At 43.5% G+C, this 18696-nt stretch overlaps 1 protein-coding gene across 1 annotated transcript in view; it reads left to right on the top strand.

Annotated features, from left to right (window-relative positions):
- The first annotated feature begins 11437 nt into the window (after positions 1-11437).
- The window catches only part of LOC105473456 (Ras association domain family member 3), a 156075-nt gene continuing 148816 nt past the window's right edge, over positions 11438-18696 (top strand). Inside the window, exon 1 of the mRNA XM_071071503.1 lies at positions 11438-11497. Coding sequence (XP_070927604.1) covers positions 11453-11497 — 45 coding nt within the window. The 5' untranslated portion in view covers positions 11438-11452. The remainder of the gene's footprint in view (positions 11498-18696) is intronic.

Raw genomic sequence — 18696 nt, 5'->3', positions numbered from 1 at the left:
TATATGGTGCAAGGTATGGATCAAAGTTGATTAAAGAATATGCAAAAAAGAATATGAATATCTAATTGTCCCAGCACCATTTTTAAGGGAATTATCCTTTTTCCACTGAAGTACCTTTTTACTTTTGTTGCAAATCAGTTGACCGAGTATGTGTGAGTTTATTTCTAGACTCTCTAGTCTACCTGAACATTGCTTTTTAATTTTTTTTATTGTGGTAAAAAATAGATAAACATAAAATTTGCCACGTTAGCCACTCTTAATTTTACAATTCAGTGGCATTAATGTTAATCACAGTGCTGTGCAACCATCACCACTATTTTTTCCAAAATGAACATTTTTTTAACCTCACTTTAAAAATCTTGGGAACTTTGAATTGTATTTCATAAAAACTCCCAGTTTTGTTTTAATATAAAAAATAATGTTACCTTTCTAGAAAGATGAGCTATGTTTAGCCTGTAGCTTTGTGTGATTCCACGGTCTCCGTCCTTCCCTAGGGTGTGTAAACACCCATTTCAGAACCTCAAAAGAAAGCAGAGAATTTACAGGGACCTTAGAGGTCTTCCAGGAACACCCCTTTGTTTTATAGATGTGAAAAGTGAGAAGCCGGATCACAGGGCTGGTAAGTGACAGAGCCAGCTGAGAAATAAGAAATGCTATTTTTGTGCTGCTGAAGAGTTTGCACCCAATCCTGATGGCCTCCCCTCTACGTGATCTGGCTTTGGTGAAATCAACTCTCCTCGGCCTCAGGACACCAGAAAAGTAAAGCAATGCTATCTTCCTCAGAGGGTTTCACCAAGGGCAAAAATGCCTCATAGTCAACAAAAGTGGGAGATCAGGGAGAGAAAAGGACAGCTACTTATGGGTTTCTAACCATTAAAAAGGCAGCCATGGCCGGGCGCGGTGGCTCAAGCCTGTAATCCCAGCACTTTGGGAGGCCGAGACGGGCGGATCACGAGGTCGGGAGATCGAGACCATCCTGGCTAACACGGTGAAACCCCGTCTCTACTAAAAAAATACAAAAAACTAGCCGGGCGAGGTGGTGGGCGCCTGTAGTCCCAGCTACTCGGGAGGCTGAGGCAGGAGAATGGCGTGAACCCGGGAGGCGGAGCTTGCAGTGAGCTGAGATCCGGCCACTGCACTCCAGCCTGGGCAACAGAGCAAGACTCCGTCTCAAAAAAAAAAAAAAAAAAAAAAAGGCAGCCATTTGGGAGAGAATGCTTCAAAAGAGCTCGAGCACAAGGCAACAGCAACACTGAGCAGCTCTGCGCCCTCTCGGGAGGGATTGCCGACTGCGGGTTCAGATAGAAAACAGCCCTATTTACAGGGCTGGTTGAAGAACGATGCTGAGCAGCCTCTCCTCTCCTCTCCTCTTCATTCTTGGCTATTATTATAGTGGGTCTTTCCCTCCAAACACTGGGAATTGTAATCTAACCTATCATGTGAAGTGGGGTTTCCTAGTATTCTCAGAAATATTTAGAAAGCAGTACCCCAATCAATCAGCAGCCCTGCTCATAAATGCAAATTTTCTGAGCAAGAAACACCCAGAGTTTCTTTCAATGGCTCACCCTTTCAGAGCACTTACTATGGTACTGAATAATATTCTAAGCACTTTTCATACTTATCACAACTCAGAGAGGGCTAGACATGGTGGCTTATCTCTGTAATTCCAACATTATGGGAGGCCGAGGTGGGAGGATTGCTTAAGTCCAGGGGTTCAAGACCAGCCTGGGCAACATAGGGAGATCCCATCTCTACAAAAAAAAAAAATTTTTTTTTTTTTAATTAGGCAGGCATGGTGGCTCTTGCCTATGTTCCCAGCTACTCGGGAGGCTGAGGCAGGAGGATTGCTCCAGCTAGGAGATCAAGATTGCAGTGAGCAGAGTCATGCCACTGCACTCTAGCCTGGGCAACAGAGGGAGACCCTATCTCAAAAACAACAGCAACAGCAAACTCAGTGAGATGGGAACTATTATTTTCCTCATCTTACAGAAGAAATGGAGGCACAGAGAGGTTAAATACATTGCCAAAGGTCACAGAGCTCACCTAAAGTGTCTGGGTCCAGAGGCCTTAACCACCTCCACAGGCGCCCAGAGGCCTTAACCACCTCTACAGGCACCTCCAATCAACACTGTGGTCTCAGAGACGCCCCTCAGCCTCTTCTAACTTGACTTACAGACACAGGTGTGAACATTTGACAGTCCCTGTGAGCAGAGTTGCTGAGCATGCTGGTGACCACTTGGAAAAATACATGAAGCCAGGGAGTGAAGATAGGCCGAGGGCCTGCTCCCTGGTGGGCTCTGAGTCACGCAGGTCAGCCAGGCCTGGCCGGCTCAGCCTGTCACCATCAGCTGTCTCTCTGTGCTCTGCTGCCCAACAGGGCCAGGCTCGAAGATGGGAACTGCGATTTATAAGCTCTCGGGCAAAATCAACTTTCAGGTGAAGAAAACCCACATACCTGGTAGGTTACCTTGCTTCGGATGGTCTGAGGGCACCAGGGCTGCTGGACAGAATACATCCCCATGTTGGTTCAATTGTTTGTGCCTTTGATGTTACAGAAAGACCCAGCTGGCTTTCAGGGCTGGGGATGAATGCTTCAGCCAGGCCCACTGTTTTGGTTTCTTGTCATCTGAGTTCGTTTATAAGCCATTTCACAAGTAAGTTTTATTTCTTGTAGGCAAATGTGCTTTAAATGTTGCCTGAGTTAAACAAAAGATGAAAACAACAGGGCTCTGCAGCTTCTTTCTATGACCGGACCGCTCAGGAGGTTTCATTTTCCGTAACAGATGTAACATTAACTCCAGCGTTATTTTGACCAGTTACAAATATAAAGGACATGTGTTTTGCAGTTCAGATTCTTCCTAAAAAGACTCAAGAACTTTCAGGCTAAAGCCATGGCTCCCAGGTCTTTCTCAGGAAGCAACAGAAAATGCATACGGGCTTGCAGTCCTGGAAGGAGAATTGTGGGAGGTGCCCAGGTAACGGCGGTGCACCTAGAAAATGCTTGGTAGAACCTGGGGCTTCCTGCGGCTTCGGGAAATGGGTAGATCTTTATTATTAACAAAATCTAAATAAAGATTTAGCAGAAATTAAATATCAAGGCAGGGCAAGGTGGCTCATGCCTGTAATCCTAGCACTTTGGGAAGCAGAGGTAGGAGGATTGCTTGAGCCCAGGAGTTTGAGACCAGCCTGGGGAATATAGCAAGACCCTATCTTTTAAAAAATGTTGTGCCGGGCGCGGTGGCTCACGCCTGTAATCCCAGCACTTTGGGAGGCCGAGGCGGGCGGATCACGAGGTCAGGAGATCGAGACCATCCTGGCTAACACGGTGAAAACCCGTCTCTACTAAAAATGCAAAAAATTAGCCGGGCGAGGCGGCGGGCGCCTGTAGTCCCAGCTACTCGGGAGGCTGAGGCAGGAGAATGGCGTGAACCCGGGAGGCGGAGCTTGCAGTGAGCCGAGATCGTGCCATTGCACTCCAGCCTGGGCGACTAAGCGAAACTCTGTCTCAAAAAAAAAAAAAAAAAATGTTGTAATTAGCTGGGTGTGGTGGTGGGCACCTGTAGTCTCAGCCACTTGGAAGACTGAGGCAGGAAGATTGCTTGAGCCTAGGAGTTCAAGACTGTGGTGAGCTATCATTGCACCACTGCACAACCAGCCTGGGCAACAGAGCAAAACTCTGTCTCTAAAAAAAATAAAAGAATAAGACAACCTGGGCAACATAGGGAGACCCCATTTCTACAACAACAGGAGCAACAACAACAAAAAAAAACCTAGCCAGGCGTGGTGGTGTGTGCTTAAGGTCCCAGCTACTCGGGAGGCTGAGATGAGAAGATCGCTTGAGCCCAGGAATTTGAGGCTTCAGTGAGCTATGATCGTGCCACTGCTCTCTAGCCTGGGTGACAGAGTGAGATCCTGTCTCAAAAATAAAATAGAATAATAAAATAAATTAAATTAAATATTAAGTAAAAGAGGGAATTTCCCACTTTACTCTCAGCAGTGGCTGATAAATGACAACCCCAAGGCTAGTACGGACCTCTGCAAGGCTGGTAGTAGGAAGGAGGGAGCTCACAAGGAGTGGGTGTATGTGTGTGTGTGAGAGAGAAAGAGAGAATAGAGAGACAGAGAGAGACAATGTGTGTTTTTAGGGTGGGGAGGGATGGAATGGACTTGGAGAGGAATTCTACCCGATCTTAAGCCATGACCTGCTTGTTTGTGGGTAGCGAGATGCCTGCCTTCATGCTAAGTTATGGAAAATGTTGCCAGGCTGTGTGTTTGCCACGTGACCATCTTACTACCATTATCTAGAGACTCTTACAACATCAGTAAGTAGTTGTATTTCTAGAATAGCTTGCCTGGTAGTAAGGCACAGCATTACCCTATTTCCTCATCTCTAAGGCACCATCTATTGTGACATACACTGTCACTTATGTACCACTAAGAAAGGAAAATGCTGTCAATTTCAGCATGCTGTGCCATTGATGATAAAATGTATGCCCATTTCAGAGATGTTTACATGTAAAAAAAAAAGAAGAGTACCTTTTAATATAGATGAAATTCAGTAGATGACAGTCCAAAGTTCCTTTGAGTCTTTTATGTCAGTGCTAATCCTGTAAATCAGTGGTCCATATAAGAGCATTCCATTCTATTAAAACTACATTTATGGCTAAGCATTGTGGCTCATGCCAGGAGTTCAGGGCTGCAATCATGCCATTATACTCCAGCTTAATTGACGGAGTGAGACTCTGTCTCGAAAAAAAAAAACAAAAACAAAAACAAATAAACAACATTTACAATAAGGGATAAATAGCTCCCCTATTCTTGTTTGGAGACACAGTCTTGCTATGCTGCCCAGGCTGGAGTGGAGTGGTCCAATCATGGCACACTGTAGTCTCAACTTCCCAGGCTCAAGTGGTCCTCCCACCTCAGCCTCCTGAGTAGCTGAAACTACAGGCACATGCCCCTACAACAGCTAATTTTTTGTATTTTTTTTGTAAAGACTGGGTCCCTCCATGTTGCCCAGGCTGGTCTCGAACTCCTGGGCTCAAGCAATCCTCTCACCTTGACCTCCCAAAGTGCTGGGATACAGGCATGAGCCACTGTGTCTGGACATGCATGGGTTTTGTTTTCACTTTTTTTTTTTTAGACGGAGTTTTGCTCTTAGTGCCCAGGCTGGAGTGCAATGGCGTGATCGTGGCTCACTGCAACTTCTGCTTCTCAGGTTCAAGCAATTCTCCCGCCTCAGCCTCCAGAGTAGCTGGGATTACAGGCATGTCCCACCATACCCAGCTAATTTTGCATTTTTAGTAGAGACAGGGTTTCTCCATGTTGGTCAGGCTGGTCTCAAACTCCTGGCTTCAGGTGATCTGTCCACCCAGGCCTCCCAAAGTGCTGGGATTACAGGCATGAACCACCGCACCCAGTCTGTTTTCACTTTTTTAAAGTAAGCTTTTAATGGAAGAAAATAGCGGGCCTGCTGTAGACTTGACATGGTAGAAATAAAAGTTAAAAATAATTATGATGGAGAAACAAAAATGCATCAAAAGAATAAATGTTTCCTGTATTGTTAGTGAATTCCCTCTTAGAATACTGTTGACCAGCACACAGCTCTCTAATTCAATTTGTCTGTGTTGGTTTTATTACCACATAGACATACATAAATAATAACATAATAACTTTATTTCCCAAATAAGAAAGGAGAGCCTTGGGACTTAAAAAAAAAATGGTACATAGTATTAAAAGGAGAAGCACATGGAATAAGGAATTGAAATGAATCATATATCCCATTCTATTTTGAATTTAAATAAGAAATTATATAGGATTTCAGTTCTAGTCCCATTTTGGGGTAGAAAACAGAAGATGAGCAGCCAGGTGAGGGATTCAGTGCCTTTTTCCCTTCAATATCATGTCTATGTTTTACTGAATAATAAAATACATAGCTCGTGGTCACATCTCTGTTCTTTGCAGACAAGATCCAGTCCTAGGCCGGGCGCGGTGGCTCAAGCCTGTAATCCCAGCACTTTGGGAGGCCGAGACGGGCGGATCACAAGGTCAGGAGATCGAGACCAGCCTGGCTAAATACGGTGAAACCCCGTCTCTACTAAAAAATACAAAAAACTAGCCGGGTGAGGTGGCGGGCGCCTGTAGTCCCAGCTACTCGGGAGGCTGAGGCAGGAGAATGGCATAGACCCGGGAGGCGGAGCTTGCAGTGAGCTGAGATGCGGCCACTGCACTCCAGCCTGGGCGACAGAGCAAGACTCCGTCTCAAAAAAAAAAAAAAAAAAAAAAAAGATCCAGTCCTATTAGCTGCCTCCACCCCCCACTGCCTGGCAGAACACAGTTAAACTTCTTGAAGAAGTGGCCTATGCCTACAAACCCGCTCCCCTACCTCTCATTTACTTCAAGGCGAGGTCTCTTTCCCCCTAGACATCCTGACGGCCAGGTCTCCTGTGCTCGCTTCCGTGCTCATCTTGTTGACTTCTCTACGGCACATCACATTGCTGATCAATTGTTTTCTTGAAGCCATCTTGGATCTTGACTTCCTTGCCCCACACTCTTGCCTATTTCTCCCCCTAGCTCTCTGACTTTGCCTTCTCAGTCCCCCTCAATGTTCACCTTCCTCTGAGCACCTCTTCAGGAGCAGTGTTCTCTCCTTGCCCTAGTTCTTACTAAAATAGAAATAGCTGCCACTTTGTGTGAACTCCAACTCTAGAACACGCTAGAACTTAACATGGTACATCATTTAAGGCTCCCAAGACCCTGTGAGACCCAGCTATCCCCTCTGTCTCACAAACAGTAAGTTGAGGTTCTGAGTAGGATAGTAATGGGTGCAAAGTCTCACAGCTAAAAAGAGGTAGAGACAAAATTCAAAGCCAGTCTGCCTGACACACAATCTGTGCTCTTTCCAAAAATAAGTCACCCTCTCTCAGACTGCTCCCAGTCACACCCTTGACTTCCCATACAACTTAATAAGCTAAACTACTCCCAATCTCCCAACCCCATCTCAGCTCTCCCTCCTGAAGACTCACACGTCCAACTTCTTACTCAACATCTCTGCTCAGTTCCACTGGCATCTGAAGCTCAAACTGCCTAGAACTCAATCTTTAATCTTTCCTGTCAGTGTCTACCTTGAGAAAGGCAACCTGGAAGTAATCTTAGAGTCCTCCCTTCCCATATCAAAATCCTGACAATACTAGCTGTCTTCGTTTTCTAGGGATGCCATAACAAAATACCACAGACTGGGTGGTTTAGACAACAGAAAGTCATCTTCTCCTAGTTCTGGAGGCTGAAAATCCAAGATCAACATGTCTGCTGGTTTTGTGTCTTCTGAGACCTCTCCTCTTGGCTTACAGATGGTCACCTTCTTGCTGTGTCCTCACATGGCCTCCTCTTGGTCTTGGCCTGTGTGTTGTCTATGTCCTACTCTCCTCCTCTTTTTTTTTTTTTTTTTTTTTTTGAGACAAGGTCGCTCCATCACCCAGGCTGGAGTACAGTAATACAGTGGCATGATCACAACTCACAGCAGCCTCAATCTCCCAGGCTCAAGCAATCCTCCCACCTCAGCCTCCCAAGTAGCTGGGACTACGAGTGCATGACCTCATGCTCAGCTAATATTTTTTCTATTTTTTGTAGAGATGGGATCTCTTCCTATGTTGCCCAGGCTTGTCTCAAGCTCTTGGCCTCAAGAGATTCTCCCATGTCAGCTTCCCAAAGGGTTGGGATTGCAGGCATGAGCCACTGCGCCTGGCCTTAGTTTCCTCTTCTTGTAAGAGCACTAGTCATATTGGATTAGGGCCCATCCACATGATCTCATTACATCTTAATTACCTCTTTAAATATCCTGTCTCCAAATACAGTCACATGTTGATGTACTAGTGGTTAGGACTTCAACATCTGAAATTTGGAGGCACACAACTCAGCCCATAACACTAGTTTTTAGGCATCTTTCAAATTTGACTTTCCATTTTCAGCTCTAATTGCCACCCTTTTAGTTGAGGACTATGCCATTTCTCACAATTATAATATTCTCACCATCATGACTATTATGCTTTATAAATAATATTGTTATAATTATAAAATTATTACATGAGCTCTGTAGAAAACACACACACACACACAAAACCACAAATAAAACATAAAATCTCTGTAATCTCAACAACCAAACATAATTAGAATTGATCATTGGCATATATCCTTATCTTTTTTCTATGTATATATTCTTAAAAACTGGGGCTGGGTGCCATGGCTCATGCCTGTAATCCCAGCACTTTGGGAGGCTGAGACAGGTGAATCACTTGAAGTCAGGAGTTTGAGACCAGCCTGGGCCAACATAGTGAAACTCTGTCTCTACTAAAAAATACCAAAAAATTAGCCAGGCGTGGTGGTGCATGCCTGTAATCCCTGCTACTCAAGAGGCTGAGTCAGGAGAACCACTTGAACCTGAGAGGTGGAGGTTGCAGTGAGCTGAGATCGTGCCGCTGCACTCCAGCCTGGGTGACAGAACAAGACTCCATCTCAATAAAAATAAAAATAAAAATTGAAATTTTCTTAGTATGTTTTGCATTACTATAACAGAACACCACAGAATGGGTAATTTATAAATAAAAGTAATTTATTTCTTACAGTTCTTCAAGCTGGTAAGCTCTAGGTCAAGGGTTACCTGGTGAAGTCCTTCTTGCTGCATCATAACATGGCAGAGGGCATCACGTGGCAAGGGAGCAGGAGCATGTGTGTGAGCTCAGGTGTCTCTTACTCTTCTTATAAAGCCACCGGTCTCATCATGGGGGCCCTATCCTGATGGCCTCATCTAATCCTAGTTACTTCCCAAAGGCCGTACCTTCAAGTAACATCAACACATGAATTTGGGAATTAAGTTTCCAACACATGAAATTCGGGGGACACATTCAATCCATAGCAGAATCATAACATATCTTCTCTTTTGTAATTTGATTGCTTCCATTAACAATGTCTTGCCTGGGTGCAGTGGCTTATACCTATAGTCCCAACACCTTGGGAGGCCAAGTGGGTGGATCACTCGAGCCCAGGAGTTCAAGACCATCCTAGGCAACATGGCGAAACTTCATCTCTACAAAAAATACAAAAATTAGGCAAACATGGTAGCACATGCCTGTAGTCATAGCTAGTTGGGAGGCTGAGGTGGGAGGACTGCTTAAGCCCAGGTGGTTGAGGCTGCAGTGAGCTGTGATCACCCACTACACTCCACCCTGGGCAATAGAGTCACACCCCGTCTCAAAAAAAAAAAAAAATTTATCATAACATTAAATATTATTATTCTCCAACGTTATGTATTGATCACTTCACAATAGTCCATCATATAGATAGACCAATAATAAAGTTATTATTAAATCAGTTCATATAGTCTATCTATATGATGGAACATTGTGGACATGTGGGTTTCAGGCAGGCCCACCACTCATAGCCCATAGAATGGTCTTTTTATCTCCATGGCTTATGTATGTATCTTCAGAGAACTGAGCTCAGATTCATTCACTGCCATTGCTTCTCTCTTTACTGCCTGTTTTATCTGAAGCTTAACCCTGGGTTATAATTTTAGAAACAATGAGATAGTTGGCAGACTGATGGCTTCATTTTAAGTAGTATCTTATGTGAAGTTTACAACTGAAACCAATTGGAGTTCTTTCCTAAGAAAGCTCCTTAAGAATTTCATTATGGGCCGGGCGCGGTGGCGCAAGCCTGTAATCCCAGCACTTTGGGAGGCCAAGACGGGCAGATCACGAGGTCAGGAGATCGAGACCATCCTGGTTAACACGGTGAAAACCTGTCTCTACTAAAAATACAAAAAACTAGCCGGGCAAGGTGGCGGGCACCTGTAGTCCCAGCTACTTGGGAGGCTGAGGTAGGAGAATGGCAGGAACCCGGGGGGCAGAGCTTGCAGTGAGCCGAGATCGCGCCACTGCACTCCAGCCTGGGCGACAGAGCGAGACTCCGTCTCCAAAAAAAAAAAAAAAAAGAAAAAAAAGAATTTCATTATGTTAGACCTGTCCTGAGTGGGTTCCATTACTAGATTCTTGATGAGAGAAATCTATTTGCTGATGAATAAAATTGTGGCAGCTCTTAGTTATGTTTCATAATGTGGCTAAGAGAAATGTTTTTAAATGCTTACTTTGGAAACAGTTTGGTAGTTCCTCAAAAAGTTAAACTTAGAATTACTATATGACCCAGCAATCCCACTCCAAGATATATACCCAAGAAAATGGAAAACATTATGTTCACACAAAAACTTGTCCATGAATGTTTGGCTATTATTTATAATAGCCAAAAAGGGGAAACAGCCTAAATGGCCATCGACAGATGAGCGAATAATCAAAATGTGTTACATTCATATAATGGAATATTATTCAGCTGTAAAAAGAAATGAATAACTGACATATGCTACAACATGTATGAATTTTGAATATTTGACAGGTGAAGCTGTGCTGGTGGCTTATGCCTATAATCTCAACACTTTGGAAGGCCAAGTCAGGAGGATTGCTTGAGCCTAGGAGGTCGAGGCTGCAGTAAGCTATAATTGCACCACTGCGTTTGGTGACAGGGTCGCACTCTGTTGCCCAGGCTGGAGTGCAGTGGTTGAATACAGCTCACTGCAGCCTCAACTTCCTGGGCTCAAGTGATCCTCCCAACTCAGCCTCCCAAGTAGCTGGGACTACAGGTGTGTGCCACCACACCTGGCTAATGTTTTTGTTTTTGTTTTTGTTTTTTTTGGAGAGACAGGGTCTTGCCATGTTGCCCAGGCTGGAATTTTTTTTTTTTCTAAGTAAGGCCAGTGTGGTGGCTCATGCCTGTAATCCTAGCACTTTGGGATTACACTTGGGAACCTCCACCTCCCATATTCAAGCGATTCTCCTGCCTTAGCCTCCCAAGTAGCTGGGACTAGAGGCACCCACCACCACATCTGGCTGATTTTTATATTTTTGACAGAGATGGGGTTTCGCCATGTTGCCCAGGCTAGTCTTGAACTCCTGGGCTCAATTGATCCACCTGCCTTGCCCTCCCAAAGTGCTGCAATTACAGGCATGAGCCACCGCACCCAGCCAATGTTGTCTTAATTTAAACCTTGCAAAAAGAAAAAAAAAAAAATGTATCGTAGCCTAATCTCCTGTCTTTGTGAAAGATATTCAGTCATAGTATGATTGAATTTCAGAGGAGGCCAAGATAGTCTAGGTTTAAATGGATCTGCCTTGTGAACAGATGGGCCCCACACAAACTCATTTTTATTACTCCAGGTTGGATGCTGGCTTTTTGAGTAGGGGAGGGGGTTCAATTTCCCTCGGCCTGTTGGATGAATAGAGAACGACATAGATCTAACAGGGAACCTAATGTGCTTTCTCTTTCAGAGGGTAAATATATATGTCATGCTCACTGCCGAGACCTGGTACATCTGGATTATCCACAAAATGGGAAAGTATCAAGCTGCATGCCGACTTCTGAAGTAAGATATTCAAGCAAAAAGAACAATCAGGTAGGCACTATTGGTGTTTGTGGACATGATGTGTTTCGGTCACTCCCATCACTCATACCCCATGGTATGGTCTTTTTATCTCCATGGCTTATGCATGTATCTTCAGAGGATCGAGCTCAGGTTCATTCATTGTCATTGCTTCTCTCCTCCCTGTCTGTTGCATCTGAAGCTTAACGGTGGGTTATCATTTTAGAAACAAGAAGATAGAGTATATCAGTAGTTTTATCCAACAGATTTGTCATAAGATAAGAGACTTTCATCTGCTTGCTGACTTGTCACATTCAGGATGCAATCTTATTGACAGACATACTTCCTGCTGCGGAAAATAGGACATGAAATGTAAATGTGTGTGTTCATTGTTTTTTTAATCCGATAAGAGAACCTGAGCATGTAGGAGTTTGAGACCAACCTGGGCAACATGGTGAGGCCTGCAACTCTACAAAAAATAAAAATAAAAATAAATTAGCTGGGTGTGGTGGTGTGTGCCTGTGGTCCCAGCTACTCACCCAGCTATTCAGGAGGCTGAGGCAGGAGGATCACATAAGACCTAGAGGTGGAGGTTGCAGTAAGCTGAGATTCCGCCACTGTACTCTAGCCTGAGTGGCACAGTAAGATCCCATCTAAAAAAAAAAAAAAAGAGCATGAACACTGTGCTGGGGAAATCCATCAGTTTTTACTGGTTAAAGCAAAGATCTTCAACTAGTGGAACTAGTAGATCCTCAACCTGGTTTCAGACAGCACCTCCATCCTCACTCTGTTCTCCTGATTTGCTGAGAGACCAGAAGGGAAGGGGTACAGCTGGCAGTGATGTCTGCTCCTCTGCAGACTCAACTATAGCATTCCCTCTCCTGATACATCAAGGTTCTTCTTTTGTTTTTTTTGTTTTTGTTTTTGTTTTTTTTTTTTTTGTAGCTGGGACTAAAGGTGCCCGCCACCACGCCTGGCTAAGTTTTTGTATTTTTTAGTAGAGACGGGGTTTCACCATGTTAGCCAGGTTGGTCTCAATCTTCTGACCTTGTGATCTGCCCGCGTCAGCCTCCCAAAGTGCTGGGATTACAGGCGTGAGCCACCACACCCGGCCACATCAAGGTTCTTCTTAAAAGGTAGACCGTTTTTTCGGCCGAGCACAGTGACTCATGCCTGTAATCCCAATACTTCGGGAGGCTGAGGTGGGTGGATTACTTAAGGCCAGGAGTTTGAGACCAGCCTGGGCAACATGGCAAAACCTCGTCTCTACAAAAACTACAAAAATTAGTGGGGCGTGGTGGTGCGCACCTGTGATTCCAACTACTTGGGAGGCTGAGGTGGGAGGATCACTTGAGCTGGCAAGGTTAAGGCTGCAGTGAGCTGTGATCACACCACTGCACTTCAGCCTGAGCAACAGAGTGAGACCCTGTCTCAAAAAAAAAAAGTAGGCTATTTTTTCAAAGGCTTGGGGGCACTTGCATTAAATTATCTGAGTGTCTTGTCAGTTTCCGGGAGCTCACTGGCATGTCCGGATAGAATTACTGAAACCAGGCAGCAATATTTATCCTTCCTGCATATGGAAATGAAACTATTTTCAGTTTGGGCCAAGAGGCTGATTCTCCTCTGTCCCCTGACCAATGCTGAGTACAAAAGACCAAATACATGGGTTTGCCACTTGTTTTTCCCTAACAAAGTTAACTCTTGATCAGAACAGTAATAGCTGTTTTGAAGAGTGTGTTCAGCGTGTGTGGTTTACATATGCTAAATTCCCATTCAACTCAATTACACTTGGCAGGGACACAGAAAGCTAATGGGGAATCTGTAAAGGGCATGAATAATAGCTTTTCTGGCAGACTGATGCCTTCGTTTTATGTAGTATCTGATGTGAAGTTTACAACTGGAGCTGATTGGAGTTTCTGCAAAGTTGTATCAGCCTTAAAATTAACTTCAGAAAATGCCTTCGTATCAGGAAGAAAACCTTGGATTGGGGATGCAGCTTGTAATTTAATAGGATGACTTTGGAGAGAGCAGCAAGGATAATAGAGGTATTATGAGAAGCTCTAGGGAGAACAAATATATGCTTGTTCAGCTTGGAAAAAAAAATGTAGAGTTCAAGTGTAAGGTTTAAACAAATGCTTTGCAAAGTTTCTCAAAAGGTACCTGAACTACAGATACTTTAGTAACTCGCATTATTTTCTTATATTGATTTTGAAACAGTAATACTGAGCTCTCTGATGTGGCTCTAAACATTTTAGAAAATGATAAAGTATTTTGATATTTAATTTATTTTAGTTCAATTCTTATAAAATTGCAGAATTTAAGATTCAGAAGTTGATGTCTTAGGCAGCCCCAGATTTGGTTTGATAGACAACTTTATAAAGATCACGTGAAAGAAGGCTTCCCAACAAGTTGATCATAAAATTATTCTAGATCAGGGTGAGAATCCCCTCATTTAAGAATGCTCCTCTTGGCGGGCCGCAATGGCTCACGCCTGTAATCCCAGCACTTTGGGAGGCCAAACCGGGAAGACCGCTGAAGCCCAGGAGTTCGAGACCAGCCTCAGCAATATAGTGAGACCTCATCTGTACAAAAAATTTTAAAATGAGGCAGGAAGGTTGCTTGAGCCCTGAAGTTTGAGGCTGCAGTGAGCCATGATCACACTACTACACTCCAGCCTGGGTGACAGAGTGAGACCCTGCCTCAAAAAAAAGAGGAAGAAAAAAAAAGAGAGAGAGAGAGAGAGAGAGAGAGAGACAGAGACAGATAGACCATCCTGGCTAACACGGTGAAACTCCGTCTCTACTAAAAATACAAAAAATTAGCCGGGCCTGGTGGCAGGCACCTGTCGTCCCACCTATTCTGGAGGCTGAGGCAGGAGAATGGCGTGAACCTGGGAGGCGGAGCTTGCCCTGAGCCGAGATCGCGCCACTGCACTCCAGCCTGAGCGACAGAGTGAGACTCCATCTCTGAAAAAACAAACAAAAAAAAAGAATGCCACTCTAGCACATAATTTTCCGTATATACACGTAGGTCATAATGATATGTACTTCATAAGGGATCATAAGTATTAGATTATTTCCTGACTATTTTTGTATACCCAAAGTGTGGTGTTATAATACATTGTTTTATTTATTTATTTATTTATTTCGAGACAGAGTCTCGCTCTGTTGCCCAGGCTGGAGTGCAGTGGCGCGATCTCCGCTCACTGCAAGCTCCACCTCCTGGGTTCACGCCATTCTCCTGCCTCAGCCTCCCGAGTAGCTGGGACTACAGGCGCCCGCCACCATGCCCGGCTAATTTTTTGTAGTTTTAGTAGAGAGGAGGTTTCACCGTGTTAGCCAGGATGGTCTCAATCTCCTGACCTCGTGATCCACCCGCCTCGGCCTCCCAAAGTGCTGGGATAACAGGCGGGAGTCACCGTGCCCAGACAATACATTGTTTTAATAGTCTATCAAATCAGTCTGCTCTTGTGAATTAATTTAATACTGCACTTAACTTTTTTTCCTATTGGCTTTAAAGGTGCCCAATGATAAATGCAATAGTTCTCAAGCCATTAACAAAATTCTAAATCTTGTCAATATCTCAAGACCCAGGATTTTAGCCTTTTGGATATGTGTGTCAGCTGATTATGTTAGATCTCTAACCCAATTATAATCCCCGGTGTTGTTGACTTCAAGCACTGATAGAGTGATAAACTTCAGAAAGGTTTCAATTTGGTCCTTGAAAAGAACTGTTCAAGCAGAAACTCCTAGAAGCTACAGAATTTGGCCAAGAACCACAAAAACCATTCCCTCATTCTTATTTTGCTCCCACTTTTCCATATGGAGAGGACATTGAAAGATTGTTGGGGCCAGGCATGGTGGCTCACACCTGTAATCCCAGCACTCTGGGAAGCTGAGGCATGTGGATCGCTTGAGCCCAGGAATTCAAGACCAGCCTGGCCAACATGGTGTACCCCGTCTCTACTAAAAATAAAAAAATGAGCCGAGCATGGTGGCAAACACCAGTAATCCCTGCTACTTGGGAGGCCGAGGCATGAGAATTGCTTGAACCCAGGAGGTGGAAGTTGCAGTGAGCGGAGATCATGCCAGTGTACTCCAGGCTGGGTGACAGAGGGAGACTTGGTCTACAAAAAAAAAAAAAAAAAAAAAAAAAGCCGGTTACAGTGGCTCACGCCTGTAATCCCAGCACTTTGGGAAGCCAAGGCGGCTGGATTACGAGATCAGGAGATGGAGACCATCCTGGCTAACACAGTGAAACCCCATCTCTACTAAAAATACAAAAAAAGAATTAGCCAGGCGTGGTGACGGGCGCCTGTAGTCCCAGCTACTCGGGAGGCTGAGGCAGGAGAATGGTGTGAACCTGGGAGGCGGAGCTTGCAGTGAGCTGAGATCGTGCTACTGCACTCCAGCCTCCGCAACTTAGCAAGATGAGCAAGACTCCGTCTCAAAAAAAAAAAAGAAAGAAAGAAAGCACTTTTCAACTATAAAATATTTTAAAACATATTTAGTTATTTATCACCTTTAGAGTTTGATGAAACCTGGTATTCAGTTTCTAAATTCAATACCATGAAAAAGATGAAACTCAAATTTGACCAATTTTTCAAATCAAATTGCTTCGCCCCCCCACCCCCAACAACCTTGATTCAGGATCAAATTCCTGTTGTATTGCATATTTTTTTGTTATAAAAATAATGCATGATTATTATAGAAACTATGGAAAATGTAAAAAGGTTAAGAAAAACATTAAAATTGCCTATAATCCCACCACCCAGAGATAATTGCCCTTAATATTTTAGTGTCTTTCATTCCCCTCTTTTTTCAGTGTCCACTGTCTATATGTATTTCTTCGTAAAACTGAAAATCAGTTTTTGGATAGATACAGACATAAGTATGTCTTCACCTTTCCTTACAATGTGACCATGTTTCCTGTTACTCTATATTCTCTGAAAACATGAGCTCTAAGGTGTAATATATATGAATCTTTCATACTTGATTTAACAATTCTACTTCTTATCTTTTAAATTTTTTAATTGTATATTATTTATGTATTTATTTTGAGACAGGGTCTCACTCTGTCGCCTAAGCTGGAGTGCAGTGGCGCAATCACAGCTCACTGCAGTCTTGACCTCCTGGGCTCAAGGGGATCCTCAGCCTCCCAAGTAGCTGGGACCATGGGCAGGCACCATCATGCCCAGCTAGTTTTTTAAATTTTTATTTATTTATTTATTTATTTATTGTATAGATGAGGTCTCACCATCTTGGTCAGGCTGGTCTCAAACTCCTGGGCTCAAGCTATCCTCCTGTCTTGGCCTCCCAAAGTGCCAGGGTTATAGGCATGAGCCACAGCACCTGGCCAACAATTTTACTTCTTTTGGTGCTGTTTCTTACTGTTGAAAATGAAGCTGCAACAATATATTTGTATGAAAATCTTTTCCTACATTTCTTCTTGTTCCCTTACTGCAGATTCTGAAGGAGGATTTATCAGTCAAGAGCTTTAATAGCCCTTGATACGTACTGTCAAATTCTTTAATAGGAACTTCATACCATTTTACATTCTTTCCAGCAGTTCACCAAAAGCTCACCTCACTATAAATTCACTCATTGTCTCCTGAGTAATGTATTCTGCCTAAAATCTTTACATTTTAAATCCATTTTAAAATTCCATTTTAAAGGGCTTAGTACCTTAAGATTTGGTGGGCAGGGTGAGAGAATGATCGAGTGGTTTGATCTGTTCCAATTTTCAAATTGTAATTAATGAAGTTAAGACTCAGAGGTTAGTAATTTTTGTGAGCCCTTGATCTGGTCTTTCTCAGAGGGTGTGGACTTCAGAATCAATTGTCTTCAAGGCCCTGAGAGTGGGTCCTTTCCCAAGTGGGAAAGGAAAGAGAAGGTCGGAGTAAACTCCCAGAAAAGTGGGGCACGATAGCCCAACAACACTTGAATTTCTAACTGGGGTAAGGTGGGGACATAAGGGTGAAGGTGTTAGAAGAGATACTGGAAATAAGGAAAACAGCCCTAGTTATTAAAATCCCTGAGGGGTTTGACTAAATGTGGAGACAAAGACCGTTCTTCTGCCAGTTCCAGATCCTACAGAAGACCGGGTGCAGTGGTTCCGGCCTGTAATCCCAACACTTTGAGGGATCACTTGAGCCCAGAAATTCAAGAACTTCCTGGACAACATAGTGAGACCCTATCTCTAAAAAGAATTTTTAAATGTTGAAAGCTAATAAAAAGGTCCCAGAGGCCAAAAAGTCATTCTTAAAGTCATTGTGCACTTTGCTTCCTTTGTTGTATGTTTGTTTCCTTTGTAACTGATTTACCACTTTACACACTCAGATTTTTAATTATAGCAGCAATTACTAGATTCAATGATATAAGGTTGCCATTTCTGTCAGTAAAGATTCAATACCAGCTAATTTCATACAGTTCAATTTCATACCTGGGGAATTAATTATTCTTAATCATTAGGAGTCAACGGTAGAACTTTCTGATGAAAGCGCCTGTAGCAAGGCCTCCACCGAGCTCCCCTCCTGTGGGGTTGTCCATACGTTGGCCAGCAGCCGGCACAGCCTCTCTCCCCTGAGCCCCATAAGGGGAGGTAGGGATACAGTAGTTGGTGTGTTTGTGACAGCAAAGCCACCAGAGGGAGCTCTAGCATTGACTCCTATATGTTTGTGTGTGCGCCACGGATTCAAAGAAAAACAAACATCTAATGACTGCTTGTGTTTTTGAGCACTCCCTGCACAGTCCTAAGGTTTAGACATCATCATATCAATATAATTTCATTGTTAACATGAATTAAGCTTCTTTGTGTCTGTCAGATATTCTTTCATTTCGTGCTTACCACGAGTCTATCAAGATGTTATTATTCCCACTTTTACTGATGAGGGAGGAGATTAAGCTTTACAGAAGTTAAGTGATTTTACAAAAGAAGAAATAACACAGGGATTTTATCTACTGTCTCAGCGCCTCCCACCCCCTTCCCACCTCCATCAAAGTTCTCCTTCCTGTCCTCTCTCTTTTTTCTCTTTTCCTACTGGGAGTCTAAAGGAGATAAATCCTTGCTTTAAAACTAAGGAAAGAAAGAAAGAAGAATGCATTTTATTTTGTGTAAATTATTCTTCAATATATTTAACATGTAAGGGGAAACCAAAAAAGAAAGGGAAAGGAAATAAGAGGAGAGGGGAAGAGAAAGGGAGAAGAGAAGAGAGAAACGGCAAGAAGAGGGGA

The sequence above is a fragment of the Macaca nemestrina genome, chromosome 10 (assembly GCF_043159975.1).
Source record: "Macaca nemestrina isolate mMacNem1 chromosome 10, mMacNem.hap1, whole genome shotgun sequence".
In the NCBI taxonomy this organism is placed as follows: Eukaryota; Metazoa; Chordata; class Mammalia; order Primates; family Cercopithecidae; genus Macaca; species Macaca nemestrina.
This window is presented reverse-complemented; position numbering and strand designations above follow the sequence as displayed.